This window comes from Chinchilla lanigera, unplaced genomic scaffold (genome assembly GCF_000276665.1).
Source record: "Chinchilla lanigera isolate Chin_1 unplaced genomic scaffold, ChiLan1.0 scaffold00154, whole genome shotgun sequence".
NCBI classification, from domain to species: domain Eukaryota; kingdom Metazoa; phylum Chordata; class Mammalia; order Rodentia; family Chinchillidae; genus Chinchilla; species Chinchilla lanigera.
The window spans coordinates 864,854-892,510 of record NW_004955555.1 but is presented as its reverse complement, the minus strand read 5'-3'; the positions used below and the strand labels follow the sequence as shown (position 1 = coordinate 892,510).

The 27,657-nt window shown below is 55.6% G+C and overlaps 2 protein-coding genes across 3 annotated transcripts in view; both read right to left on the bottom strand.

Annotated features, from left to right (window-relative positions):
• Atp1a3 (ATPase, Na+/K+ transporting, alpha 3 polypeptide) lies at positions 1-23,003 on the bottom strand. Its single transcript, XM_005412401.2, has 23 exons — positions 22,845-23,003; positions 18,740-18,826; positions 18,587-18,646; positions 18,246-18,449; positions 17,351-17,464; positions 17,112-17,246; positions 16,819-16,936; positions 16,443-16,711; positions 14,178-14,376; positions 13,991-14,100; positions 13,771-13,905; positions 10,857-11,049; positions 10,431-10,606; positions 10,211-10,347; positions 9,386-9,536; positions 8,814-8,982; positions 4,110-4,264; positions 3,916-4,039; positions 2,378-2,523; positions 1,788-1,918; positions 1,225-1,326; positions 800-891; positions 1-384 (listed from the first exon to the last, which is right to left on the bottom strand). The coding sequence occupies exons 1-23, from the start codon at positions 22,848-22,850 to the stop codon at positions 356-358; spliced, it is 3,042 nt and encodes a 1,013-aa protein (XP_005412458.1). The 5' UTR covers positions 22,851-23,003; the 3' UTR covers positions 1-355.
• Positions 23,004-27,115: 4,112 nt separating this feature from the next.
• Grik5 (glutamate receptor, ionotropic, kainate 5) overlaps positions 27,116-27,657 on the bottom strand; it is a gene marked incomplete in the record, with an annotated part of 60,489 nt that continues 59,947 nt past the window's right edge. For both annotated transcript variants that reach the window (XM_005412394.2, XM_005412395.2), the window contains 1 exon segment: positions 27,116-27,657. In XM_005412394.2, coding sequence (XP_005412451.2) covers positions 27,637-27,657 — 21 coding nt within the window.

The window sequence follows — 27,657 nt, the reverse complement described above, 5'->3', positions numbered from 1 at the left end:
CTCTCTCCCCTCGGATATATTTCACAATTGTCCAGAACCAGAGACGGCATCAGCCAGGGACTGGGGCTGAGGGGGAGTAAAAAAGAGCCCGGGGAGGAGGCTGGGGGGGCGTGGAGGGACAAGGAGGGGAGAGAAACAGACACAGAAAAGAGGGAGGAGAGAGGTAGGGCCGTGGGGCACAGAAGCAGCCAGAGGGAGGGAGACAAGGAGGGCAGGGGGAGCCACGGGGCTGGGGGCCAAGGTGGGGCCACACGGAGAGAGGGCCCCTCCCTCCAGAATACAAAATGGCAGGGCCGGAAGGGGCTGTCCCGGGCTGGGGGGAAGGGAAGAGACGGGCGATGTGGCAGGGTTGAGGTCAATAGTAGGTTTCTTTCTCCACCCAACCTAGAGAGACAAAGAGGAGAGACAGAATGAGAGATGGAGACGGACAGTAGGACAGAGGTACAAACGGGAAGGGCGGGGACACAGAAATAGCAACGACGAACCCAAAAGAGACCGGCACAGGGGCTGGGGATTTAGCTCAGTGGCAAAAGTGCCTGCCTGGCAAGCACAAGGTCGTGAGTTCGGTTCCTGGTACCGGAGAAAAACCAAAAACCAAAAACCAAAAAAAAAAAAGAGACCGGCACACTTGGAAAGACACAGGAGGAGGCTCAGAGAGACAGGAAGAGCGGAGAAAGAGAAGGGAGAGAAATTCAGAAGGGCGCAAGGAGGGGGAGACACACAGAGTGACAGGGGACCAGCCACCCACGACCACCTGACCCCCTCCCCGGGCCCCGGCTGCCCCATCCCGGCCTCTCACCCCCGGGGTTCCTGCGCAGGATGAGTTTGCGGATCTCGTCGTAGACGAAGATGAGGAAACTGTAGGGGAAGGCACAGAACCACCAGCTGGGCCTGCAGAGGGGAGAGAAGGCGTGAGTGTGGGACACAGAGCAGGCGCCCTGTGGGACTGGGAGGCTTGGTCTCCCAGCATCCTTTGGGGCCGCAGGAGGGGGTGCCCTGGGGCCCGCAGAGTGGCTCTCTTGAGGGTGGGCCTTGGGGCAGTAGCCTCAGTGGCATCTCAAGAAGGGCAGCAATGGGTACACAGCATGGAGGCATCCAGAGACACCAGAAGAACTAGGGCCAGAGGTCCACTGCTGTGGCCCAGGACTGCAGTGGGCTTGGCCTATGAGGACGTCCCCCAGGGGAAGGCTCTATGGAGGGACAAGAAGGGGCAAGGGTGCTCACTTGAGAGGGTACATGCGAAGGGCCACGTCCATGCCGGGGCAGTAGGACAGGAAGGCAGCGAGGGCCGTCTCCTCAAACAAGCCAAAGATCAAGATCTTGTTCCTGGAAACAGAGGCGAGGCAGGGCTGAGCCCGGAGATGCCCCAGCCGGCAGCCCGAGCCACAGGGACAGGACACCCGGAGCTGCAGCGAGAGGCAGGTGGAGCGAGACAGGCCAGAGACAGCCAGGGATGGTGATGCCGGCACAGAGAGCAGCAAGAACACAGAGATCCTGAACCTGAGGGGCAGAGGCCCAGGGAGACAGCGAGACAGGAAGGCGTGCTGAGACAGAGAGCACAGAGAGGTTGGCACAGAGAGACAGATGCAGTGGTACAAAAAGATACAGCAGATCTGAGGATCCCAGTACCCCTACACCTCATGGGGAGACAGACTGAGAGAACCCCAGACACATTGACCCTCCCTCAGAGGCAAAGACCAAACAAAGTTCAGGACATGCGTGGAGGGACACAGACAGACACTCGGGCAGGAAAGAAGGGTGTGCAGCCGCCTGGCACCAGCCCTCACTTCATGCCCTGCTGGAAGACCGAGTTCCTCCGGGTCTTGCAGATGATCAGATCGGCCCACTGGACGACCACGATGCTCACGAAGAAGGCTGTGTGGCACGTGAACTCCACCACTTTCCTCTGCTCATACGTCTGCAGCAGAGAGGACAGGGGTGCAGGTGTCACCGCGTGGCCACAGCCCCGGCCCACGGTCCCCAGCGCAGGTGCCCGGCTGCCCTCTCCCTGCACAGGCTGCCCTGGGCCTCAGATGTGCTCCTGTCTCCGAACTCTTAGACCAGGGGAAAGGAGATATTGGAAGGAGAAAGGTGGGATCTCAGTTGTCTCCCAGGGACCAAGGGGGACAGACAACAGTCAGGTTTTGAAGGGACAGACAGAGATGAGGAAGAAGGCCTGGCATGGGCAGTAGAACCCAAGGCCCAAGCTGGACTAAGAGCTCCAGGTAAGCCCAGGTGCGTGATGAGGGTCAGGACACTGCCCCAGGGCAGAGGGGCCATTGTAGGACTTGGCCCCTCATGGCTTACACAGCTTGTCCAGGGCTCCTCTGGTAGGCAGGGATGCTGGCTTCGAGGCTCCCCCTCCAGATCCACTCACCCACTGCTGCCCGTAACTGTCCTCCAGGTCATTGACGGTGCGGTCGTCCCAGTTTAGCCGGATGCCCACCAGGTTGCTGGGCAGGAAGCCATTTTCTGCGAGGATCACAAAGTAGGAAAAGAAGCCACCGAGAGCCTGGATCATTCCTGGAGGAGAAAGGAAGGGAGCCGAGGAGAGGCTCAGGTGGGGTCAGCAGCAGGCTCAGTGCACCCATGAGACCCTTCAAGACCTCCATGGTGGGCTGTGGGCCACCTCAGTCCTCTTGCCCAAGCTGTGTCATCTGTGTTTTGTTTCGTTTTACACAGGGTCTCGTTATGCAGTTCAGGTTGGCCTTGAACTATGTAGCCCAGGCTGATCTTAAACGCACAGTGATCCTCTTGCCTCAGCCTCCCGAGTGCTGGGATTATAGGCATGCACCACCCCTAGCCGCTGTCATCTAAAGGACCCAGGGGAGAGCCCCTGAGATGGCCTCCTGGGCCAGGTTCCTTGGGGAGCGGCCTCTCCTGCATGGATGTCCTGGCAGCTCTGCCCCTGACCCAGGCCACTTGAATACTGCAAAATCCTGGAGGACCCCGTGCTTGAGGTCCAGACTCAGGAATGAGCGCCCCGCCCCCCGCCAGGCTTCTGACCACCACAAGTCCCCAGCAGCAGGAAAGGAAGGACAGGGGTGGGATGTGGAGGACCACCTAGGTGACTCTCCTTAGAAGAGGAGCAATTGCCTCTGCTTTGGCTGAGCCTGGCCCTATTTCCATGTATGGATATGAACAGAGCTGGCTAGGACTTTTCCTTATCCCTTCAACTAGCCTTAAGCGATGCATATGGGTCTAGCCCAGGTGCTGATGGTAATCTTTGGAGATGGCAGGCAGTGTTTCCCCGGACTGTCTGTTGCTCCCTCGGGATGAGGCGGGATGTGTGAGCCAATGCTCCACGCTGTCGGCTGGGATGGAGCCTTGGGACAGAGGCTATGCCTTCCTGGGGCTTCAAAGATTACACATCAGAGCTGAAGCTCTGACCCCAAAACATTAGATACTATCTCAACTGTGCTGTGCAGGTTTCCTTTTCTGCATGTCTTTCTCTCTGCATTTGCAGAGGTGATTTCAGGCCTCCCACCCAGCCCAGCTCACGGCACTCACCTACTTCCCAGGGTTCTCACAGTCACTCATCCTCAAGCCACTCCCTTCATGAAGGAATAAAACCTGGGTTCGGCCTTGGGTGGAGGCCTCTGTTCCGGATGGCCATCATCATGGCTGGACTTAGGACCCCTTGGCTCCCCATAACTACAGATATGCTTTACTGTCATTATTTTCACCATGGTTTGCACTGGAAGTGGGAGATTGGAATTAACTCCCTAGAATTCCGATAACTTTTCATGGGATTACAAATACAAACCTCCTGGGCCATGACAAGGACCGAGGACCTGGAAGGCCTCTCCATAGTGGGACTCCTGCCCTGCCCTCAGATCATTCTCGGGCTGGTCCCACCCTGATTCTACCCCACTGGGTCAGCATTAAGGTTTCGGGCACCCGCCGGCCCCTCACCAATCTGCCCGTAGGCCATGCTGATGAGCCTCTCGTTGACGAGCTTGTCTGTGCGCGGGTTCCTGGGCTGTCTCTTCATGATGTCGCTCTCAGCAGCCTCATAGGCCAGTGAGATGGCAGGGACCTGGGTGGGAGACGCTGGGTGAGCAGAGAGGGGAGGAAGCCACTGCCCCCCTGTGTCACCACGGGCTCACCATGTCCGTGCCCAGGTCGATGCACAGGATGGTGATGGTGCCCAGGGGCAAGGGGATGTTGGCCATGATGAAGAGCAGGAAGGGCGTGATCTCAGGGATGTTGCTGGTCAGGGTGTAGGCGATGGATTTCTTCAGGTTGTCGAAGATCAGGCGGCCTGTGGGGGTGGGGGCAAGGCTCAGAGCTTGGGCACCCCCTCGAGGGCGCCCCAGGCCCTGCCTCTCCCTGCCAGGGCCTTGCATCTTTTCTAATCTATCCCCCACCTGCCTACAGTTAGTTTTGGATACCGGGAATCAAACTCAGGACCTCACACTTGGCAGGCAGGCATTGTGCCACTGAGCTGTATCCCCACCCCCCCTTTATTTTTCTTTGAGACAGAGTTTTGTTGTGCAGTTCAGGCTGGCCTTGAACTCACTTTGTAGCCCAGGCTGGCCTTGAACTCGCGATCCTCCGCCTCAGCCTCTGTAGTGCTGGGATTACAGGCGTATGCCACCATGCCCAGCCTTACCCATCTACATTTGCACACACACCTCTGACCATGTTGCCCTGTTCAACTGTCTTGAAGTACACCCACTATGGAAGCATGTTTGGTAGCTTCTATGAAAGTTAAACATCTTCTTACCCCATCAACCCTGTAACCCCACTCTAAGCTTTATACCCAAGAGAAACAAGTGCTATGTCCACCAGAAGCCAAGTTCAAGCATTATTCATCATAGCTCAAAACCAGTCAACCCAGTGCCTATGACTGGTGAGTGGATGAATAAACTATGGGACATCCAGGTAGTGGAACACAGCACAGGACAGAAAAGGAAAGAACTATAGCCAGGTGTGGTGACACACACCTGTAATCCCAGCACTCAGGAGGCTGAGGCAGGAGGATCGTCATGAGTTTGAGGCCAACCTGGGCTACATAATGAGTTAAAACAAACAAACAAACAAACAAACAAACAAAAAACCAGCCCAAACTCGACATCGTGAGACTCTGTCTCAAAAAAAGGAGCTATGGACCCACCAACCCCAGGGCAACCCCACTTATTGCATGTATATAAAAGAATGTGATTCGTACAGTGTGTACCTAGTAAAAATCCAAAGACCAAGCTTTCCCCATGTGCTGAGAGGCCATGAGCCACTGAGCAAATCATTAAAAACAAATAACTTGATTAAAATATGCGCAATGACCTAAATAGATGCTTCTCAAAAGAAGACACATAAATGGCCAACAGTTACATGAAAGACCGTCAACATCACTACTCATCAGGGAAATGCAAATCAAAACCACAATGAGATATTATTTCAACCCGGTGAGAATGGCTATTACCGAAAAGACAGATGGTAATAAGTGCTGGTGAGGCTGTAGAGAAAAGAGGTCTTGTAGGAATGTAGATTAGTATAGCCTTTATGGAAAACAGTCTGAGGAGTTTCCTAAAGACTTAAAAAAGAACTACTATAAGATCCAGGAATCCGCTCCTGGGTATACGTCCAAAGGAAATGAACTCAGTCTGCCAAAGGCAGCTCTGCACTCCCACTACTGAAATGAGCCAAGAACTGGAAACAGCAACTGAGGAGTGAATGAAAAGCCAGCCACTGGGGCTGGGGATTTAGCTCAGTGGCACAGCGCCTGCCTGGCAAGCGCAAGGTTGTGAGTTCAATTCCCAGTAGCGGAAAAAAACCAAAAAAAGAAAAAAAAGCCAGCCACAGAAGGACCAGTACCACATCTTCTCACTTACAAGTAGAATTTTTAAAAGTTGATGTCGTAGAAATTAAGACCAGAATGGCGGCTTCCTTGGGAAGGTTAAGGTGGGTAGAGGGATGGGGAAAGGTGGACCAATGGGTACTGAGTTAAGGTGAGACAGTAGTATGGGGCTGGAGGTACAGCTCAGAAGCAGAAGATGTTAAGCATGTGTAAAGACCTGGGTTTGGGGGCTGAGGATTTAGCTCAGCGCACAGCACCTGCCTGGCAAGCGCGAGGTCATGAGTTCAATTTCCGGTACTGGAAACAAACAAAACAAAACAAAACAAAACAAAACAAAACGAAACAAAACAAATCAAAAGACTTGGGTTTGATTTCAGGCACAAGAAAGAGAGAGAGGGAAAGAAGGAAGGAAGGAAGGCAGGAAAGAAAGTGAAGAAAGAAAGAAAAAGAAAGAGCAAGCAAGCTGGGCATGGTGGTGCATGCCTGTAATCCCAGCACTCAGTAAGCTAAGTCAGGAGGATCGTTGTGAGTTCGAGGCCAGCTTGAACTGAGCTCACTTTGTAGTGAGCTTAAGATCAGCCTGAACTGCATAGCGAGACCCTGTCTTAAAAATATATAAAATAAAAAGAAAGAAGAAGGAAAGACAGAGAGAAAGAAAGAGTAGAAAGGAGTAGGAAGCTCTAGAGACCAGGAAGGACACTGAATGTTTCCACAATGAAGAAATGGTAAGTCTGGTGTGGTGGTGCACACCTGTAATCCCAGCACTCTGTGGGGCTGAGGCAAGAGAATCTCAAGTTAGAGTCCATCCTTGGCAATTTAGCAACTTAGACCCTGTCTCAAAGCAAAAATAAAAAGGCATGAAGGCCCTGGGTTCAGTCCCCAGTACTGCAAAAGCAGGGGGAGGAGGAGAAAAGAAGAAATAAAAAGTGTTTGAGGAGGTAATCGCTTAACCTGATTCAAACATCACCCAATGTGCACATCTATCAAAAGGTCACATGGTACTGCATGGATATGTATAGTTTTTAAGTTTTCATGTATCATTTAAGACAAAAACAAGCCCCATGGGCTGCAGAAGGATGTACACTTTGATCTCATTTTTGTCACAAAGATCCCTGGGTGTCCCCACCTGACGGCCATTCTTTCCCCTTGCGCCTCACAAACTACTCACTCCTCACCTTAAAATGCTCCTGGGTGCAGTGCTAACTGAAGCGTGGTTTCCCACAGGCCACAGTGTGACAGGGGTAGGGAAGAACCCAGCTCAGCCGTGCCCTGGTCACTCAGAGTTGGGCATGGCCGGTAGGGGTTTCACGATGCCAGTTATTCCTCTTCAGGTATCTGTGGAATTTCCCCTAATGAAAGTTAAACTTTCCTCTGCTTCAATGGGACTTTCCTTGCCCACATTGTCTAAGGTCGGACTCCTGTTACTCACCATCCTGGTCTCTGAGCGTTTTCCCCTTAGCACCCCTTACAAGTTATGATTATGTCTCTGTGGTGGGCTGGGGTGAGGGGGTCTCTCCCAGCCCAGGAGAGCAGCGACCCTGTGTGTGTTGTTCACAGCTCCGTCCCTGGAGTCTGCGACGGACAAGGCAGGAGCCTGGGAAGTGTCTGGAAGGACCGGGTGCCCATATCTGCGCGTGGGTGCGTTGCGTGTGCACAGAAGCTGTCTGTGGGCAAGGAAGTCTGCCAGGGTTCCTTCTGGGACACTGAGAACAAGGGCTGCGGGCATCTGATGTGTCACTTTGGCCTCAGCTCTGCTGTTTTCCCTCTCTTTTACCATAAGCTATTGTTTACAGTGACATTTCAAATGCTTATTTCCAGACGGTGAGGCTATGGGTGATTCTAATTTTTTCTGCAATGCTGTATTTTCTATAATTATAATGAATTGCACTGATGATCAGAATAAAATGAAATAGGAACCACCCCACTAGCTGCCCCACCTCCGGACCAGCCGCAGCCGGCTGCACACCCTGTCTCCCTCACCCATGTTTCCCAGACACACAATTTCCTCTGCCTGCAACTCCAACCTCTGGGCCCTCCATATGAAAGCACCGGCATGGTCCACGGACTCCCAGTCCACACTGGGAGTCTCCTTGATGCCCTGGTCACGCTGACGGTGAGCCTCTCAGGATCCTCTGCTTTCTGGCCATTGTGCTAAGGAGGTGTTTTATTTTTTGTTGTTTTTTGTTATTGTTGTTACTGTTCTGTTTTGTTGTTGTTGTTGATCTGTGGTACTGGGGATTGAACACAGGGGGTTCCCCTACTGAGCTATATTCTCATCCCTTTTTATTTTTAATTTTGTTTTGTGAGACAAGGTCTCACTATGCAGCCTAGGCTGGCCTTGAACTCACAGCAATCCTCCTGCCTCAGGACTACATGTGTGCACCACTGTACCCAGCTTATTTTCAATTTTGAGACAGGATCTTGCCTAGGTTGGCCACAGATTGGTGACCTTCCTATCACAGCTCCCCCAGTAGCTAGGATTATAGTTGTGTGCCACCACACCACAAGGAGTAGTAATTTTTTGTTGTTGTTCTCAGCACTGAGGATTGAGTCCAGGACCTTTGCACTGAGCTACCTTCCCAACCCCTTCCTCTTTTGTTAATTTTGAGACAGTCTCCCTAAGTCTTAAGTTGCCCAGGTTGGGTTTACATTTTCAATCCTTCTGTCTCAGCTTCCTAGAGTGCTAAGATTACAAGAATGTGCCACCATGCCCAGCTTGAGTAGTACTGCACTTTAAAATGCTTCCAAGTGAGCTTCAGCCAACAGACAGGGTCTGTGGGTGGCAATACAGTGACCCAGAAATGCATCGGCCCAGTCCTGCCCCAGGAAGCTCCCAACTCTGAGAGTAGGGAAGATAAAAAAGGGTAAACTCAGCTCCTCCACCCCACCCCTGTGCCAGGTGGGTTCTATGATCCCCACTATGCATCCTGCTGTCCCTGTGACCTGCGCCCCTGACCCTTCTCTGGCTCCCCGCAGTTACCCCAGTCTTCAGCGACACCCCAGGCCCACTCACCCTCCTCCACACCAGTGACGATAGAGGCAAAGTTATCGTCAAGCAGAATCATGTCAGCTGCCTGCTTGGAGACGTCAGAGCCAGCAATGCCCATGGCCACCCCAATGTCAGCCTTCTTCAGAGCAGGGGAGTCATTCACACCATCACCAGTCACAGCCACGATTGCTCCCTGGAGGACAGAGGGGAAGAATAAGACCCAGAGACCCCTACTCTTCTCTTCCCTCAGACCCAGGGTCAGGCCTGATTGCCTCCCTCAGACCTGGAGGTCCAGGCCCAGCCTCCTCCCTCTAACCCAGAGGTCCAGGCCCAGCCTCCTCCCTCAGACCAGGAGGTCCAGGCCCAGCCTCCTTCCTCAGACCCAGGGTCCAGGCCCAGCCTCCTCCCTCAGACCTGGGGGTCCAGGCCCAGCCTCCTCCCTCAGACCCAGGGGTCCAGGCCCAGCCTCCTCCCTCAGACCTGGGGGTCCAGGCCCAGCCTCCTCCCTCAGACCCGGGGGTCCAGGCCCAACCTCCTCCCTCAGACCCAGGGGTCCAGGCCCAGCCTCCTTCCTCAGACCCGGAGGTTCAGCCCACCTGTCTCTGACAGCCCTCCACAATGATGAGCTTCTGCTGTGGGGAGGTGCGGGCAAAAACGATCTCTGTGTGATTCTGCAGGATCTCATCGATTTGCTCCGAGGTGAAGTCCTTGAGGTCAGTGCCGTGGATCACACAGGCCTTGGCATCCCTGGGAAGGGCAGAGAGAGCCAGTGGTCAAGGTCAGGGTGAGGAGAGGTACAGGCTGACAGACAGACAGATGGACCAGACACAGACGGGACAGGCAGAGGCCAAGGGCTAAGAGAAGAAAGAGGTCCCCTGGGTGGGGGGTGGGGGGCAGACCTAGGAAGGACCGAGAGACTGTGATGTACAAGAACAGAACAGTGCAGGCAAGCAGGTCGGGAAACAGACACATAGCTAGGCCCGAGGTGGGAAAACTGAGGAAGTCAGAAAGATACGATGGAGGGAGAGACAAAGACAGAAAATAGAGATACAGAGAAATATGGCGCTTCACTGAATTTTCTGAAATAGCAAGCATTAGTAACCCATTTGATATATTTTATTTTGATTTCTCTTTGGTGCTGAGGACGGGGCCCAGGGCCGCGTGCGTGCTAGGTAAGAGCTCTACCACGGGGCTACACCTGCAGTGCTAGCGGCCCTTTCAGCAAGGAGGACACTGAGGCTCAGGGATGCTAAATGACCTGTCCAAGGCTGCACACTGGCGCAGCTGGGAGGTGACCCCCACCCTACCAACCCCTGCGGCAGCAGCACCAGGTCGCCGCCTTCACACACGGCGGAGGACAGACAGGAAAGGAGGTGGGTCCCCCCGGGCGACAGCCTTGAGGCCTGGGCAGGGCTGCTCACCGAGGGTTGACCTGGCTGACAGGAATGTTGAGGCGGGCAGCAATGTCCTCCACAGTCTCGTTGCCCTCAGAGATGATGCCCACCCCCTTGGCGATGGCCTTGGCCGTGATGGGGTGGTCGCCGGTAACCATGATGACCTGCAGGAATTGTTCTTTAGGGATGGTCCAGCCTCCCCCAGTGGGTCAGTGGCCTTGCCTCCCCCGGCTGGCCTGGGCCGCACCTTGATGCCTGCGCTGCGGCACTTGCCCACTGCGTCAGGGACGGCTGCCCGAGGAGGGTCAATCATGGACATTAGGCCCACGAAGCAGAGGTTGTCCGTGGTGAAGTTCACGTCGTCACAGTCGAAGGCAAAGCCCTTGGGGAACTGCTCCTCGGGCAGGTAGTAATGGCAGAAACCTGGCAGCAAGGACAGGATGGGGGCCATGAAGGGTTCACCTAGGGACCTCCATGCCTGCAGCCCATTGTTCACAGCCGTCTCCCCAAAAAAGTCCATCAGCCTTTGTTCTCTACACATGCCCCTCACTCATTCATTCATCCCCTTGTGGTGTATTCTGGCTTTGGGCAGCATCATACCCCTCCTCCTCCCCCAGGGTCCCCCAGAGGGGGTCCAGTTGCCTGGCAACTGCACCCCACCCTTGATGCACACCGAGCACTCGCTCGCCCAGGCCGCCGAGCTCCAGGTAGGCGTTCTGGAAGGCCTCCTTCATCTCCTCGTCCAGGGGCTGCTCCTTGCCCTGTAGCAGGATGGTGGAGCAGCGGTCCAGGATGCGTTCGGGAGCGCCCTTCATCACCAGCAGGTACCGGTTGTCGTTGGGGTCCTCGGTCTCGTGGATAGAGAGCTGTGACAGAGCAGGGGCAGCGTGCCTGAGCCACAGTGGGTCCTGGAGGCTGCCTGTGTCCCCCTGCCCCCTGCCCAGAGCCACGTGTGCCAGGACAGAGGTCCTTCAGGAGCACTGCCCACATCTCGCTATCCTAGAATCTGTGTGTATGTGTGTGTGTGTGTGTGTGCGTGTGTGTGTTACCGGGGACTGAATCAAGGGCCTTCACACTGAGCTACATCCCAAAGTCTCTTTTTTTTTTTTTGCCATCAGGAATTGAACTCATGACCTCACGCTTGCCAGGCAGGCACTGCGCCACTAAGCTATATCCCCAGTCCTCCAAAGCCTTTTGAGACAAGGTCTTGCTAAGTCACTAAGTTGCCCAGAGTGAGCTCGAATTTATGATTCTCCTGCCTCAGCTTCCCAGTCTGCTGTGATTACAGTACCAGCATGCCCAGCTGCGAGAACTTATTGATTAGTTGACTGATTGCTGATTGACTGATTGCAAACCCAGGCCATACTCTGGAGAAGCTTTATGTTTCCTGGATTGTCCTCTTCTGTCTCTCCATCTCTTTCACTCTGTCTCCCAGAACCCCCGCTGTCTTGCTTTGGCTGTGTGTCTACTCTCTCTGCCCTGCCCCACTCCCTTTCATCCTGCGTCTGAGAGATCACCACATCCAGTCCTCTTGCCTCTGAAAGGCACCCAGAATCTGACGTCTTCTGACCTCCACAACTGCCCCCAACCCTGGCCGGGCTACGACTATCACCCCAGCTGGAATCCCAAGATCAGTGATGGCGAACCTTTTAGAGCCTTTAATGATGACAAACAGCTCACTGCGGCATGCGTGCCATAGGTTTGCCACCACTGTCCTAGGTCTACCCTCCCCACATCAGCCAGGCTCGGCGCAGCTCTGTGGTAAAGCACTTATCTAGATGCACGAGGCCCTGGTTTCCATCTCTAGCACCACAAAGAGTTAAAAAAATGTGAGCGACTGGAAAATGGGGTGGTCACTTCAGCAATCTGGCAGTGTCCCAGAAGATCAGACAAAATTGCCACATCCCCTGGCAACCTCCAAGGAAGAGAAATGCAAACACACATGTACACACAATGCTGTGTACACATGTTCCCAGCAGCCTTATTCATAAGAGCCGCAGGGTGGACAGAGCACAAATGCCCATCGGTGGATGAATGGTTAAACAAAATGCGATCTATACGTACAACAGGAGATTCGTCAGCCTTAAAAAGAAACTAAGCTCTGATCCACACATGGATGGATCTTGAAAACCTATGCAAAGTGAAAGAAGGCAGACATAAAAGGCCACATATTACAGGGTTCCATTTTTATGAAATGTCCAGAATAGGCAAATCCTCAGAGACAGAAAGTAGGTTAGTGGTTGCTTAGGGCTGGAAGGATGGAGAAAGAGGGGGTGGGTGTTAGCTAAGGGGTGCGGGGTTTCTTTCTGAGGCGATAAAATTGCTCTAAAATTGACTATGTAGGTGGATGCATGTATCTGTGAATACATTCAAACTACTGAATTATACACTTTAAATAGATGGTCATGGTATGTGAATTATATCTCCACAAAGCTATTTAAAAAGATGTGAAGCCTGGCACGGTTGCATGCCTATAATCCTAGCACTCTGGGAGGCTGAGGCAGGAGGACTCAAAGTTCAAGCCCAGCTTGGGTAACTTAGTGACTTAATGAGATTCAAAATAAAAAATAAAATAAGGGCAGCCAGGTATGGTGGCACACGCCTATAATCCTAGCACTTGGGAGGCTGAGGCAGGAAGATCTTTTTGAGTTGAAGACCAGCCTGAGCTACAAAGTGAACTCAAAAAGACAGAAAAGTTGGGGATATAGCTCAGCGGCACAAGCACCTACCTGGCAAGTGCAAGGTCCTGAGTTCAATTTCCAGTACCAAAAAAAAAAAAAAAAGACAGAAAAAATATGTATAAGGATGCTGGGTGTGGTGGCGCATGCCTGTAATCCCAGCACTCGGGAGGCTGAGGCAGGAAGATCACTGTGAGTTCGAGACCAGCCTGGGCTACAAAGTGAACTCAAGGCCGGCCTGAACTGCATAGCAAGATCCTGTCTCAAAAAAAAAGGCAAAGGATATAGCCCAGTGCAACAGCCCTAAATTCAATCTCCAGTACTGAAAAAAAAAAAAAAAAGGTAGGTAAGTAAATAAATAAGAAGAACTGTGAGTCACATCCTGTCTCTCTTCTGCTGAGAACCGTTTCATGGTTTGTGTCCCCCTCAAAGTCAACCAAGTGCTGTGGTCCAGCACCCAACATAGGTCATGATGTGGTGGCTGCTCAAAAAAAAAATTTTTTTCTTTTTTGGTTTTTCTCCGGTACCAGGAACCGAACTCACGACCTTGCGCTTGCCAGGTGGGTGCTTTGCCACTGAGCTAAATCCCCAGCCCCTCAAAAAAAAATCTGATGAACGCATAAACATTGCTTCTCTGCCCCAGAGACCTCTGGCGGGTGCCCACCCAAGCTTGGTGCTCCCTTGGCCCCCATTCCAACAAAGATCTCACGCTTCCCCTCGCTCTCAGGTTTAACCAGTTCCTCTTCCCATAGGCTGGGTATTATCATTCATTCCCAATTTACAGATGGGGAAACCGAGGCTCTGAAACTAGTATGTTGCCCAAAGCAGGAGGAAAGTCAGGTACGGTGACTGTTGCATGGGCAGAGAAACTGAGGCCTAGGCCGCTGTCCCCAAGAGCCCTGTTCATACCTGGTATTTGTTGGTGGAGTTGAAGGGGATCTCGGCTACTTTCTTGTTGCGTTCCCGCATCAGCTTCACGGAGCCAGAAGACAGCTCGATACACTTGAGCAGGGCAGACTCCGAGGCATCCCCAGCCACATCCCTCTGTGGGAGAGAGAGAGCGCTGTCACAGCAGGCGGGCAGAGCGAGGGACCCGGGCACGTCCCGGGGAGGCTGGCGCTGCACCCACCTTGAGCACAGGGATATTGTCCTGACCACCCTTGAAGACAGCGCGGTTGCAGAGCCCGGCGATGTGGGACAGAGCCACCCAGGTGTGTGAGCTCTTGTCGAATGAGGTTCCTGAAGGAGGCGCGTGTGCGGGTCAGGAGGGCTCCCGGGGCCAGGCGCCCTCATCCCCACCCTGGGCCCCCACCAACCTGACTGGTCCTCGGTGGTGTCGGCCTCGTGGATCTGGTTGTCAAACCACATGTGCGCGACCGTCATGCGGTTCTGGGTGAGGGTCCCTGTCTTGTCCGAGCAGATGGTGGATGTGGAGCCCAGGGTCTCCACGGCCTCCAGATTCTTCACCAGGCAGTTCTTCCGGGCCATGCGCTTGGCGGTCAGGGTCAGACATACCTGGGGGATGTGTGAGGGTGAGTGAGATGCAAGGGGCAGGTATGGATGAGCAGCACGGATGCCACAGCTGCCTGCCTAGCCCCAGGAGAATCTTCTATGGCCTGAAAAGGACGGATGTCACCCAGCAGTGCTGTTCCTGGGTGCAGAGCCTCAGAAATAGGCTCAGATGTGTCCCACAGTGACAAGATTTCTTTCTTTCTTTTTTTTGTTTTTTGTTTTTTGTTTTTTTTTCGGTACCAGGAATCAAACTCACGACCTTGTACTTGCCAGGCAGGCGCTGTGCTGTTAAGCTAAATCCCCAGCCCCAGTGACAAGATTTCTAATAGGTGCAAAGGGAAAACAACCCAGGTATCCACTAAAAGCCAAAAGGATGAACTGAGGAATCAAAAATGGAATACTGTACACTGATGAAAAAGTAAAAATGACCGCTGCCGGCAACTGCATGGGTGGAGCTCAAAAACAAGTTAGCAAACAGTAAGAACTGGAGATTTAATTCAGTGCAGAGTGCTTGCCTAGCAAGTGCAAAGCTCTGGGTTTGGTCCTCAACATCAAAAAAGAAATTTTTTTTTTTTAATGTTAGCAAAAAGAATCAGATAAGAGCTCATGCAAAATTATGCCACTGATTAATTAAGTTTAAAAAAGGCAAAGTTAATCTATGATGTTAGAAGCCAGGTGTAAGGGTTAGTATATATTTTTTTCCTCAGTACTAGGGATTGAGCCTCAGGCTTTCATACTGAGTTATTTCCCCAACTTTTTTTTTTTTTTTTTTTGCAGTACCGGGGATTGAACTCTTGACCTTGCACTTGCCAGACAGGCGCTTATGCCACTGAGCTATATCCCCAGCCCATTTCCCCAATTTCTTAATTTAATTTAATTTTTTATTTTGAGACAGGTTCTTGATAAGTCACTAAGTTGCCCAGGCTGGGCTCAAACCTGCTGTTCTCTTGCCTCGTTTTCCCAGAGCACTGGGATTACAGGTGAGCGCCACCAGGCCCAGCTTTGGGAGTTACTCTTCATGGGGGGACAGTGTCTGAGGGAAGTCATGAAGGGGGCTCTAGGAGAGTCACCCAGGGTGCGGGTGACACGGTGGGCTCAGCTTGCATCCTCAGATGTGTGTTCGCAATATGTGCAGACTTTGCATGTATGTTGTTGCCGGTAAGGAGCCCTTGGGCACAGCGGTAGGGAACCCTCCACCGTATTCAACCGAGGCATCAGGGAGCAGCACAGTGTTCCTAGGGTGGCCCACCTATGTACCCTGAACACAGTGTGAAGCGGCCTGGAGCTGGATAGTGGTAGAGCACGAGCTTAGCGTGCATGAAGCCTGGGTTTCACCTCCAGAAACACCAACAAAAAAACAAAGTAGACCACATTTAATCCATGTGGCCTTCACATATTTTCCAGGTAGGATTGAGGACTGGGCACTAGGAGGGAGATATGTATGTATGTATGTATGTATTCACTCATTTATTCATTTATTTATTTGCAATACTGGGAGTTATGCATCATAATTTTTTTTTTTTTTGGGGGGGGTTTTCTCCGGTACCGGGAACCGAACTCACGACCTTGCGCTTGCCAGGCAGGCGCTTTTGCCGCTGAGCTAAATCCCCAGCCCTGCATCATAGTTTTTGAACTTGGCCTAATATTTAGCCAGTTAAAACATGAGTGTGTGTGTGTGTGTATTTTAATTCTATAAACTAAAAGAAAAAGTAACAGGATCAAAGGTCTTTATAGCCCTACAGTGTTTCTTTAGATGTTTGCTTGCTGCGTGCTCGTTTTGATTAGGAAGCCCTCCGAGTTCCAGGCCCCTTCTCACTGAGGAGCAGGAGGCTCAGCCCTCAGTAGCCAGGGGATTCTTCTCAAGAACGCTGCAATGCAGGCTCAGCCCTCCTCGCTCAGACCGAGGGGTCCGGGCCCCAACCCTTTCCCTCAGATTCAGGAACCAGGACCCCTGCTCCTCTTCTGTCAGACCCAAGCACAGCCCCAGCCCTCAGCCTTCTGTCCGGCTGTACACCTCCTCCCTCAGACCTGGGACGCCAGACCTCCGCCATCCCAGGAATCCAGCTTACCGTGACGGTGGCCAGCAGGCCCTCTGGGACATTGGCCACAATGATGCCGATGAGGAAGATGACAGCCTCCAGCCAGGTGTATCCAAGGATGAGGGAGAGGATGAAGAAGGACACGCCCAGGAAGACAGCCACGCCGGTGATGAGCTGGATGAAGTGCTCAATCTCGATGGCAATGGGTGTCTTGCCCACTTCCAGGCCCGAAGCCAGTGTGGCGATGCGGCCCATGACAGTGCGGTCGCCCGTGGCCACTACCACGCCCCGGGCGGTGCCTGTGAAGCCAGAGGGTTAGGACCATGTGGGGTGGGGCTCACGAAAGCTTTGAGGAACCCAGCCCTCTGAGTATCCCACTTGGGGGTTTCCAGAGAGCCCACCTCACCTTCCACACAGTTGGTAGAAAAGAAGGTGATGTTCCGAGTCTCCAAGGGGTTGTCGTGTGTGCAGTCGGGAGAGCGGGTCTGGGGCTCAGACTCACCGGTCAGAGAAGAGTTGTCTACCTGGGGTGGGGGCAATGAATACAGGGCTCTGTCTAGGGCCTGGGGTCAGAGGGCACGTCTCCAGAGGTCATGTCTCCTCGGTGGGAAGGAGAAGAGGGTGGGTCATGGAGCAGGAGGGATTGTGGGTAGACTCCTTGGTGAGGGGGCTGGGCTGGGATGCAGATCGCAGGCTCACCTTGCAGCCGTGGGCTGAGATGATGCGCAGGTCAGCTGGCACTCGGTCTCCACCCTTGATCTCTACCAGGTCCCCAACCACCACCTCCTCAGCGTTCACCTGCATCTTCTCACCTTCTCGGATCACTAGGGCTTGCTGGGGGGTGGGGGTACACAGAAGAGTTACCTCCTGGACGCCTTCTGTCTGGGGGACACTAGCGCTGCCTACACCCTTCTAGGCCCTTCCTGGGCACCCCTCACCTGGGGAACCATGTTCTTGAAGGACTCCATGATCTTGGAGCTCTTGGCCTCCTGGTAGTACGAGAAGCAGCCGGTGATGATCACCACAGCCGCCAGCACAATCCCCAGGTACAGCTGCAGGGAGACGTTGGGGTTTAGGGTCACAACTGCCCAGAGCCACTCCTACTACCCTGGGTTTGTATCTGGGAAGGAGCTTCATGCCAGTGGGGTCTGCATTTGAGCCCACTGGAGCATGTGTGTGTCTGAGTCTCTTGGTGTGTCTGTCTATGTTTTGTACATGGCTGTTTGAATCTCTGGGAATATTTTATTTGTGTATCTGTACGTCTTCTTGCCTCTATTCAACAAGCTGGTTTTATGCTACTGTCTGTCGTTGTGTCTGTCTGTGTGTCTGTGTATCTTTCTTCATGCCTGGCCTTGCGCCTGTAGGACTGTCTGTGTGTGAATCCCTGTGTCTCTCTGTTGGTCTGCCTTTGTCTCGCAGTCTGCATCTGTGTGTCTGTGTCTGCGTCTGAACCAAGTGGCTATGTCTGTCCTATCGTGACTGTCTGGGTTCAGTCTGTCTGATTCTGTCACTAGGTGATTGTGAAAGTTAGCTGTCAGAACCACCGACTGTGAGTGACAGGGGATTCCAGGGAGACACTGGCCCTGTGTGCGTACCCTGGCTATATAAAGAAAAAGGATGAAGATACACTTTGAAAACTCTAATGGGGCAGAGAGACATTGGGGCTCTGTGTATTCTTTTTTTTTTTTTTTTTTCTGGTTTTTCTCCAGTACCGGGAACCGAACTCACGACCTTGCGCTTGCCAGGCAGGCACTTTGCTGCTGAGCTAAATCCCCAGCCTGTGTATTCTTCAATGTGTGTAGCCCTGTAGAGCGCAGAGTGGACGGTACTCACATTGTCACCGGAAGGGTCGTCCTCAGTGCCCGCCTGGATGCCGTAGGCTAGGAAGCAGAGGATTGCCCCTATCCACAGCAGGATAGAGAAGCCCCCAAAGAGCTGGCGACAGAACTTGACCCACTCCGGCGTGGTAGGTGGTGGTGTGAGTGCATTAGGCCCGTCCCTGGCCAGGATCTCCTGGGCTTTGCTGTGTGTCAGACCCTAGGGGACACGGGACTCACATAGAACACTCCTGGAGCAGCCCCGGCACCCCGACCCATCCCCAGCACCCCCACTCACCCAGGACACCGAGCCCCAGGCCTCCTCGCTCAGACCCTGGGGTCCAGCCCCGTCCTCACCTGTACGCAGTCTGTGTTGTACTTCCGGCAGACCTCTTCCACAGACATCTTGTGCTCCGTCTGAGGAACAGAAGTTTGGGGGAGGTGGTGAGAAAAGGCCTGCCAGAGTGTTGGGGGGCTGTGCGGGGAGGGGGCCACAGAAGCGCCACTTACCATCGCCACCTCTTTCTTGAGGTCATCCAGATCCCGGCGCTCCTTGCCTTTGTTTTTCTTGGGCGAGCCCTTGTCATCTTTCTTGTCCTGCGAGGTGGCGACACGATAGCTGTCAGAGCCACCAGACTGCGGGCGAGAAGGGATTCCAGAGGGACACCGGCCCTGCGTGCCCGGGCTCGCATCCTCGCCTGTGTCTCTGCACCTCTGGCTGCGGGGCTGGCTCTGGGAGCCCCCCTCTGTCTCCCAGGGCCTCCCTGTCTCTGCCCAGCGTCTCTGGGTTCTCTCGGAGCCTCAGAGACTTGTCTCATGCCATTGGCCTCCCTGGCTCCCCTAAGGTCTCTGTGCAGCTTCTGCCTGGGTCTCTCTCCGCATCTCTGTAGGTTGCTTCCCTTCACTCTCTGTCTTTTTATCTCCATGTGCTTCTTTCTGTCTCCCCCTCTCCCGGAGCCCGGCTAATCTTCCTGCCCTTCTGTCTCTAGCAAGAACCGTCGCTGCCTTATCTCCTTCTCCACTCTTCCTGTCCCTCTAACCTCCACCCCATCTCCAGGTCTCTGGGCCTCTCTTTCTGCTGTTTGCTTTTTATGTCTCCTATTTCTTTCTCTCTCCTCTATTGGTCTCTGTCTCTCCAGGGCTCTTTGTCTCCCTCAGTCTCTCTTCTCCCATCACTGCTGTCTCTGTCTCTCTGTCTCTCTCTGGTCTCTTGTTCTTTCTGTCTCGGTATCACACGGCGTGTATCTCCAATTCTTGGAAATCTCTCTCCCAATCTGTCTGCATTTCTGTGATTCTGGTTCTCTCCTGGCTCCTGTCTTCCTGCAGGGTGCTGTCTGCTGGGACCTCAGGTTGTCTGGGGAGTTCAGTGTCTTCTGATTCTGTCTTTCTCCCAGCTCTGACTCACTCGGTTGTGCCTCTGTCTTCATCTCTCAAGCTGTCTCTTCTGTGATGCCCCACGTATGTCTCTGTCTGTTCTCTCCGCCGCACCCCCCCCCCGCCGTCTCTGTGTCTTGCTCTGTCTCTGTCTTTCTGTCTTCCCCACCATGTTTTTTTCCACCTTGGTCTCTCTGTCCCTCCAACTCCAGAACTCCAGGTCTCCCCATATGTCATGTCTTTTTAGCCTGGTTCTCTTTTCCTGGGCATCTCTCCAGCCCCACGGAGGTCTGAGTCAAAGGGCCAGAAACTCTTGGCAGACCTCACAGGCCTGCTGAAAAGGGAAAGGCAAGGGGACTTCGGAGATGTTGGTCACAGCTGAGACAAAGGCCTAGGTGGGTAAGCAGCCTGCTGTACATAAGTAGCCAGTCCTGAGGACCTTGCCAAATAAGACGTGGACCCTGGCATCCCTCCTGGGGGACTGTGGGAGCCACAGATGGTCTTGAACAGGGGATGGGTACAGTCTGAGCTCTGCAGGGCTGAGTAGGAGCTGGCAGGGATTTGGGGTACAAACAAGCAAGAGGTGGAAGCATCAGACCTGGTTGAAATGGACATGGTATGAGGGGAGAGACTGAACTTCCAGCCTAGGGGCCTGGGCAGACGAGAAGGACAGTGTCCAAAGCTGGCAGGAGGGGTGGGCTAAAGCCAGGTGCTTGTAGCAGGCTGCTGACGGATCCTGTGGGCCCACGGCCAGGCTGGGATCCAAGGCTCAGCGCGGCTCAGCGCTAATCTCCTCATGACCTTGTAGAGGCCTGAGCTGCCTACTATCTGCCCCCAGACCTGAGGCTGAAACCAAGAGTGCAAGGATGGGCTGCAGCCTGGAGGCCTGGGAGCCTCAAGGAAGGGTGCAGGGGGGTGGGAAGGGGGCTTGGCCCCGGGCCAGCCCTGCAACAGCACTGCGTCTCAGACATGGAGGCACAGAAGCTTAGGGCACAGTGTCTTGGGGGATCCACACAGGCTTGGGGGACAAGGAGGCCAATCTTCCATCCTGACCTCCATGCCAAGGGCTGGGGTCTCAAGATTCCCAGACAGGATAAACACACAGATGGAGACGTGCCACGCGGACAGCAGGGCCTGAGGTCAAGGTGGGGAAGGGACCAAGGGCTTGGGGGAGTTCGGGGAGTTCGGGGACTGGCAGAGTAGAGGAAACCAGCTGCCCTTCTCTGAAACCCTAGAGAAGCTGGGGAACTGAAGCTTGGGTTCCTGTGAGAGCTATGGCTGGGGCGCAACCTGTCCCCTAGATCTTGAAACAGGAATGGGGGGGGCCCTGGACCCCTGGGGCTAAAGGAGGAGGACTGGAACCTGGACCCCTGGGGCTAAAGGAAGAGGAGGCTGGGGCCTGGACTTCTGGCGGTGAGGGGCAGAGGATGAGATCTGGACTCCAGGATCTGAGGGGAGGGGCTGAGGTACCCAGGGCCCTGGCAAGGGAATCTTGGCTCCTGCTTGCCCTTGTCATGACCAGACTCCTTGGGGGTGGCCTCCATCTGCCGGAGTGGGGCATTGAGGCTTTCCCAGGCAAGGCAGGGGGCCCAGATGGGCACACTGCAGTGCGGGAGCACCTCTAAGGGTGAGGGACACGCCTGCCTCGCTGCAGCCGGCCTCTGCAGCTCCTCGCCATGTTCCCCGCTGTCGGCCTCCCTGAAGCCTGCACAGCTCACATGGCCTCTGCACCCCTCTGCACCCCGCCAGGGCCCCCACGCCAGTGCTGATGGCCACGACCTCTACGCACTTCCCCCTTGACCTCCCCTTCCTCCCCCTGGATCCTCTTCCCATCGTTCAGGTGCACTTTGTCATCTCAGGGTAGAAAATGTCTGTCCTTGTGTGCCTTTAGCGGAGCCTCAGTTTCTCATTTTGTCTCTGTGTCTCCAGTCTCTCTGTATCTCTGCTTGTCTCTGTCTGTCTCTCTCTCTTTCAGTGTCTCTCCCTGCTTCAGCCCATTTCTGCCTTTCCCCTTGTGTCTCTCCCTCCCACGTCTAAGCCCTTTGCTTCCCTCCAGTCTCAATTCTTTCTCTAAGATCCCCCCCCTTATTTCTCTAAGGCATTCTGGCCTCAGTTCCCTCCCCGAACCCTCCCTCATTCCCCGCTCCATTCCACTTACCTGAAAGCCATTGCTAACTCCCACCTCCCGCTTCCCCCCACTCCTCCCTCCACCCAATTCTCCTCCCCATCCCCCATCACCCACCCCAACCCACAGATCTGCAGCCCCATCCCCCACCTCCGTCCCTGGGCCCATCGGCCTTCCTCCGCCATCTTTCTCCCCATCCCCCTTGTTCCTTTTATCACCCTCTGCCATCCCCACGACCCTCTCTCTTAATCTCATCTATCCCAACCCACCCACCTCCTTCCCTGACGCCCCTCCCCCAAGCCCCGCCCCAGACACACAGGGAGGAATCCAGGGCTGCAGCAAGGGTCAGGTGGTCAGCCAGGGAAGGAGGCGGCATCTGCTGGAGAGACTCACAGACAGAGAAGGACACATGGACACGGAGACAAGGGCACAGCAGGCGCGCACGCTCCCGCACCACACATTTGCATGCGCACACCCTTAGCCAAGCGCTGGGTCTCAGCCATCCCATCGCCCTCCCGCTCCTTCCAGCCCCCGTGTCTGCTCCTCCGCCACATTAGGGACCGCATACACATTGTGAAGCCCTAGTCTGGACGCACTGCAGACTCCCCCCCATCCAGAGCTGGAAGGAGAAAGAGAGGTCATCTGGTGTCCACCCTACAGCCTGGACCTAAATCCATCCGGCCAGGGGAAGTGGGTGTTCAGTACCCCGAGACACTAACACCGCTCTCCCACACCCTAAATGCGGGTGCAGACTTTAAGACAGCGGCGAGGCCCCAGAGCCCGGGCAGATCAGAGCCCCACACAGTTGCGGGGAGTCACACTCATGCACCCGCGCAACCGAACACATGCAGCCACACGCGTGCAACCCCACAAGGTCAGGCGGAGACGCGAAGGGCCGGCCCACGCTCCCGCGGGCCCGAGCACACAAAGCCACGCCAACATGCGCCACAGACCCCCGCCGACCCAGAGGTCCCCGAAGGCAGCCACACAGCCACAAGGACAGTCCGGGCCATCGGGGTCCAGCGGCCCCGCAGAGCCGGGTCGCGTGGGGGTCTGGAGCCCCCGCCCCCAATGTCACTGGACCCACAGCGTCGCACACTCGCACCCGGCACCTACCCCCATCTTGGCGGTTCCGTGGGGAGAAGGGCGGGTGGGCGGGCGGCGGCCTCAGGGTGGGCTCAGGCGCGGGCTCGGGCTGGGGCCTCTGCAGCGCCAGCGCCTCGGTCGGAGCCGGAGCGAGCGTCCGTCGGTCCGTCAGTCCCACCGCACAGAGGCTGCGGTGCCCGACGCCTCCGCCTCCTCATATGCCCGCGCCCGTAGTGGGGGGTGGCGCCGGCCAATCAGGGGCGCCGCTGCGCTGATGGACGGCCCGCGGCCCGGCCCCCAGTACTGCAGCTGTCCTCCCTCCCTCACCACCCTGTCTCCGCAAAGTGGCGGCGCCACCGAGAGGGAGGAGCGCTGCAGGGAGAAGGGGGGTGTCTGGGGATCCCGGAGACCCCCCGCAGCGCAGAGTCTGGAGACCCCCTGGGGCCTCTGAGGAGGGGGCACTTAAAAAGGAAGTACCCCGGAAATCCCCTCACTGTGGAGTACTGCAGAGAGGCACTTGGTGAGGGGAGTGGACACGCGGTGGGGGAAAGCCCCAGTGAACCGCCGCAATGAGGCAGGGGCCCACAGCACCCCCATCTGCAGTGTGGCGGGTGGGGGAGGGGCCTGGAGTCTCTGCGGAGCGCTGCTCAGGAAAAGAGCCCTGCAGAGGGCCCAGCTCCACAGCCCGCATCTCAGCCCACCCTTGGGGGAAATTGGGGCGCACAAGAGAGCAAGAAAGACCCCTAAACTGAGGAGGGGTGATGTAGAGAGGGAGGAACCCCGAGGCCCCCCTCACTGTGTGTCCCCCCCCTCCAAGGTGGAGCTAGCCAATGAGATACAACCACACAGCACACAGGAGACATATCCAGGCCCAGGAAATGCCCAGCACCACAGTTATGCATCACCGCAGCCTTACACACACCACACAGAATCACAATCGCGTTCCATCGCACATCAGCCTGTACCCTCACGTACACCCCGCCTATCACACAATCAGGGGCTTGCAAGCCCAGGAAGCACAGGTAGAGCACGCACTTTACACATCCACCACATCCCAACAGAATCACAGTCACAGTCATAAACTACCGTGGAGGTCCACACACCTTCGGACCACTACATTGCAGACTTGCACATCACACTCTCCAGCACACCTGACCTTGCACCGTCTCGCAGAGACCACACTGTGCAACCCTTGAATCAGTATACAGCTTCCCTCAGCACTATCACATATGCATAGGCCTCACGCTGCTTCCAGACACCCCGCAAGAGCTCTTGTGGACATTACCGTGTGATCACACAGCATCACATACTCCGTCGCTGCACACACTGCTCCCTAGTGTATCTGAGCATAAGCAAAGGTCACACTGCAAAACTGCTACATCAAAAAACAAAAACAAGAACAAAAACTGCTAAATCGTTGCTGTGAATGACAGACAAAAAGGTGCACACACTCACAGCACAATAATTCAGAGAAACAAGTCACACGACGCCATCCCACACACCTCTCACGTATCACATATTTCAGCACTATCGTGTACACCTTTGTTGCACTTCCAAACACACACCGGCACCCCCACCCACATGCCACACTCTCATCACGGAAGTGTATGCACACACAGTCACACAGCTGGCACCCACAACCCAGGCCTGCACACATATATGACACCCAAATACCCATCAGCCACCCTACTGGAGCCTGAGGAGGCAGAGTTCCCATCACTGCTCCATCATCACCCAATTTACAGCCTCATGGAGAGCACCCCAGATTTCCCTGGGGATGGTAGAATATGGGGTGGGGGAATGCCTGACTTGTGGCTTTCTTAGAATGGGGTATCCTTCCCACATATGGGAGTAGAGGTATGAGGGACACAAGCAAGGGACAGGGAATGAGCTTGGTGTGTTTGTGTATGTGTGTGTGTGTGGGGGGTAAAAACTCAGGACCCGATCAGGGACATATGTAAAAGGTTGGAGGCCAGCTTGAGAGGCACGGAGATGGAGAGACAGTCAGAGCTAGAGAGATGGCCCTGGACGGGCACAGAGACAGTCCAGAAGGAGGCAGGGAGGTTCCCCCAGCACATAAAGCTTTATCCCAATTCTGTTCTCTGACCTGTCCTCATCCCTCCCGCGGTCCCTTGTTGCCATGGTAACAGGGAGGCTGACTCTGTAGCAGAGGAGGCTGGGTCTGCAGGCCAGGCTGTTGCCATGGAGACTAGGGAAGGAGGAGGAGCCACATCTCCTAACTCAGGTACATCACCTCCAGACACCCCCTCCCCAACTCTGGCCCCTTCTCCAGGAAGGCAGCTTGTCAGCATGCATCCCTTCCCTCTCCTGACACCTCCGGAGGTCTGGGCCTAGACCATGGAGGATGGGACTGGGCAGACAGAGGAGCCCGAGGAGGTGGGCAAATCTGGGCCCCAGGAGATGTAGGCTCTCTTTCTGCTCTCCGGCTGGGCTAGGGGAGGTCTGGGCCCTCACGCCCCACCCCAGACACAGGCTTAGGCCCCCTCACGTACTCCCTGCTAAGACGGGAGCCTGGCGAGACTGATGACTGTGCATCGCACTCCGGCACAAGGCTCTGCGGAAGGAGGGGGAGGGAAGACTTAGGAAGGTCACAGGGATGGAGGGGGATGCGGGAGCTCGGCCTGAGGCGTGGAAGGAGAGACAGAAGAGGAGAAACACAGGCCAAGGCCAGAGAGAGACTGAAAGAGAGAGCGAGAGCGCAAAGGCAGAGATGAGAAAACAGGCAGACAGCAAGAAGTACTGGTGAAGGTGACAGAAAGACACTACGACTTAGAAAGCCAGGCAAAGACGGGCTTGGCAAAATGGGGAGACTGGGGATAAAAACGGAGACTTCGAGGGGGCTGGGGATGTAGCTCAGCGGCACAGCGCCTACCCGGCAAGCGCAAGGTCGTGAGTTCGATCCCCGGTACAGGAAAAGAAAAAAAAAAAGAAAAAAAGAGAGACTTGGAGCAGAAACTCGGTAGGGGAAGACGGCTCGGATAGGGGGAGACACTAAAGATCAGCCTGACGGCGTCAGGACAAACAGGGGAGACCCCGCAAACGTCTGCAGTCGTGTTCTAGTCACCTCAACAGAGCCCAGCCACGGGCAGAGACATTGTTTAGTCTCCAAGAGACGTGGAGACCACAGAGATGCTGGCATTGTCCCTGAAGGACACACACACACGGCAAGGGCCCGAGCAGGGGCAAGGTGGGGACATTATGCGAGGCGGCCCGGCCTGGGGGTGCCGTGTGTCGGGAGGGGATCTCCCGAGCTGCGGTCCGCCTGCCCCGGACTGTGGGAAGCGTGCAGACCCGGGCAGCGAGAGCCTCGCGGCTGTGCGCCAGGCGGACGGCAGGGTGCTGAACGGACAGCTCCCGGGCTCCGGCCGCGGCTGGAGAGGCGGCCCGGCCTGCGCCTTTGCTCACTGCTCCGTCTCCCTTTACCAGCTCCACGTCCCTTCCGCCTCCGGGTGTCTCTCCCTCTGCCTTGCTCCTCTCCCTTCCTGCAGTCTCCTCTCACCCCATCAGTATCTCCTCGCCCCATCTCTCTGCCAAGCCTGCCCACTCTCCCTCCTGTCTCTCTCCTCCACCCCGTGTCTGCCTCTGCCTCTCCCCTACCCACCCCCTTGTCTTTTTCTTCCCCCAGCCCTCCATCTCTTCCCTTTCTGCTCGGCCTCGTTTTGGCTCTCGCTGTTTGACCTTCACTCGTCCTTGCTCAGCTGCAGTTTCCACAGAAACCTCCAGCGGGGCGGAGGAGGGCGGGGACAGGGGGCAGACCCACCCTTCTCTCTGCTCGAGCGGCCCTTCACCTCCCCGCCTCCACTGGGATTCCTGGCTTCCCCTCTGGGGGTCTGGGGGAGGCCCGTACCCAGCGGAGACGCAGGGTCACAACACCGGAGAAGGCCTCACACACGCTCACGATCACAAAGTCGCCGAATCACTGGCCCCAGCACACGCTCCGCAGCATAGATGCCACCCCGGGCTTCGACACAGCGAACGGCTCCCTGGCCCTCCCCCCCAACCCCATCTGGTTTTGCTGTCTCTGCTCCCCCAGTCTCCGCCTCTCCAGATCCCTGCATCTCTCCATCTGTCTCGGGGTCTCTGTCGCAGCCTCCCTGTCCCGAGAGAAGGTCAGTGGAGCGGGGCCAGCTGCTGGGACCCGGGCTGACCCGATGGCTGCAGGCAGGGTCGAGGGCGGAGACAGCCAAGTGCCCGTCGAGGCTGCGTTCCAGGCAGGCTCGAAGGGGCCCAGGCCTGTAATGTCCTCCCACCCGCCAGGAAACGAGACCCAGGGCCCCCGGTTTTGGGGTTTTTGTTCTTTTTTTTATTCCAACAGGGACTGAGATGTGGCAGGGGGAGGGGTGGGGGCCCAACTGACCCCTTCCTGGGGGGTTCTCATAGAAATTCCGAGGTTTCTCCCCCCAAAAAAAGAGAGAAAGAGAAGAGCGGTGGGGTGCCAAGGGACACCCATCTGTCCAGAGGTCCTCCCCACCTCCAGCAGTGTGAAGGCCCGCGTCAGGTCTTGGGGCGCCTGAGCAGTTCCTGGGTGCGGGCCTCCCCGGTTTCGGGAGCAGCCCCTGCAGTCCCGCGCCCTGGAGTCCTCGGCTCCTGTGCTCTTTTCGCCCGCCGCGGGGGCGGAGTGCGGGCGCTCGCGGGGCCCTCTCGTGAGTCCACTAGGGGGCGCAGGCCAGCTCCGGAGCCGGGCCTTGGACTTCACAGGGAACCGAAGGCAAAATCGCGGCGTCCGGGGCGCCGGCCCCAAGTCCTGCGGCGGGCCCAGTCCCTGCGGTCAGTCCGGGCGCCTGCCCGGCCCCGCCCGTGGTCAGTCGTGCTCGGCCAGCTC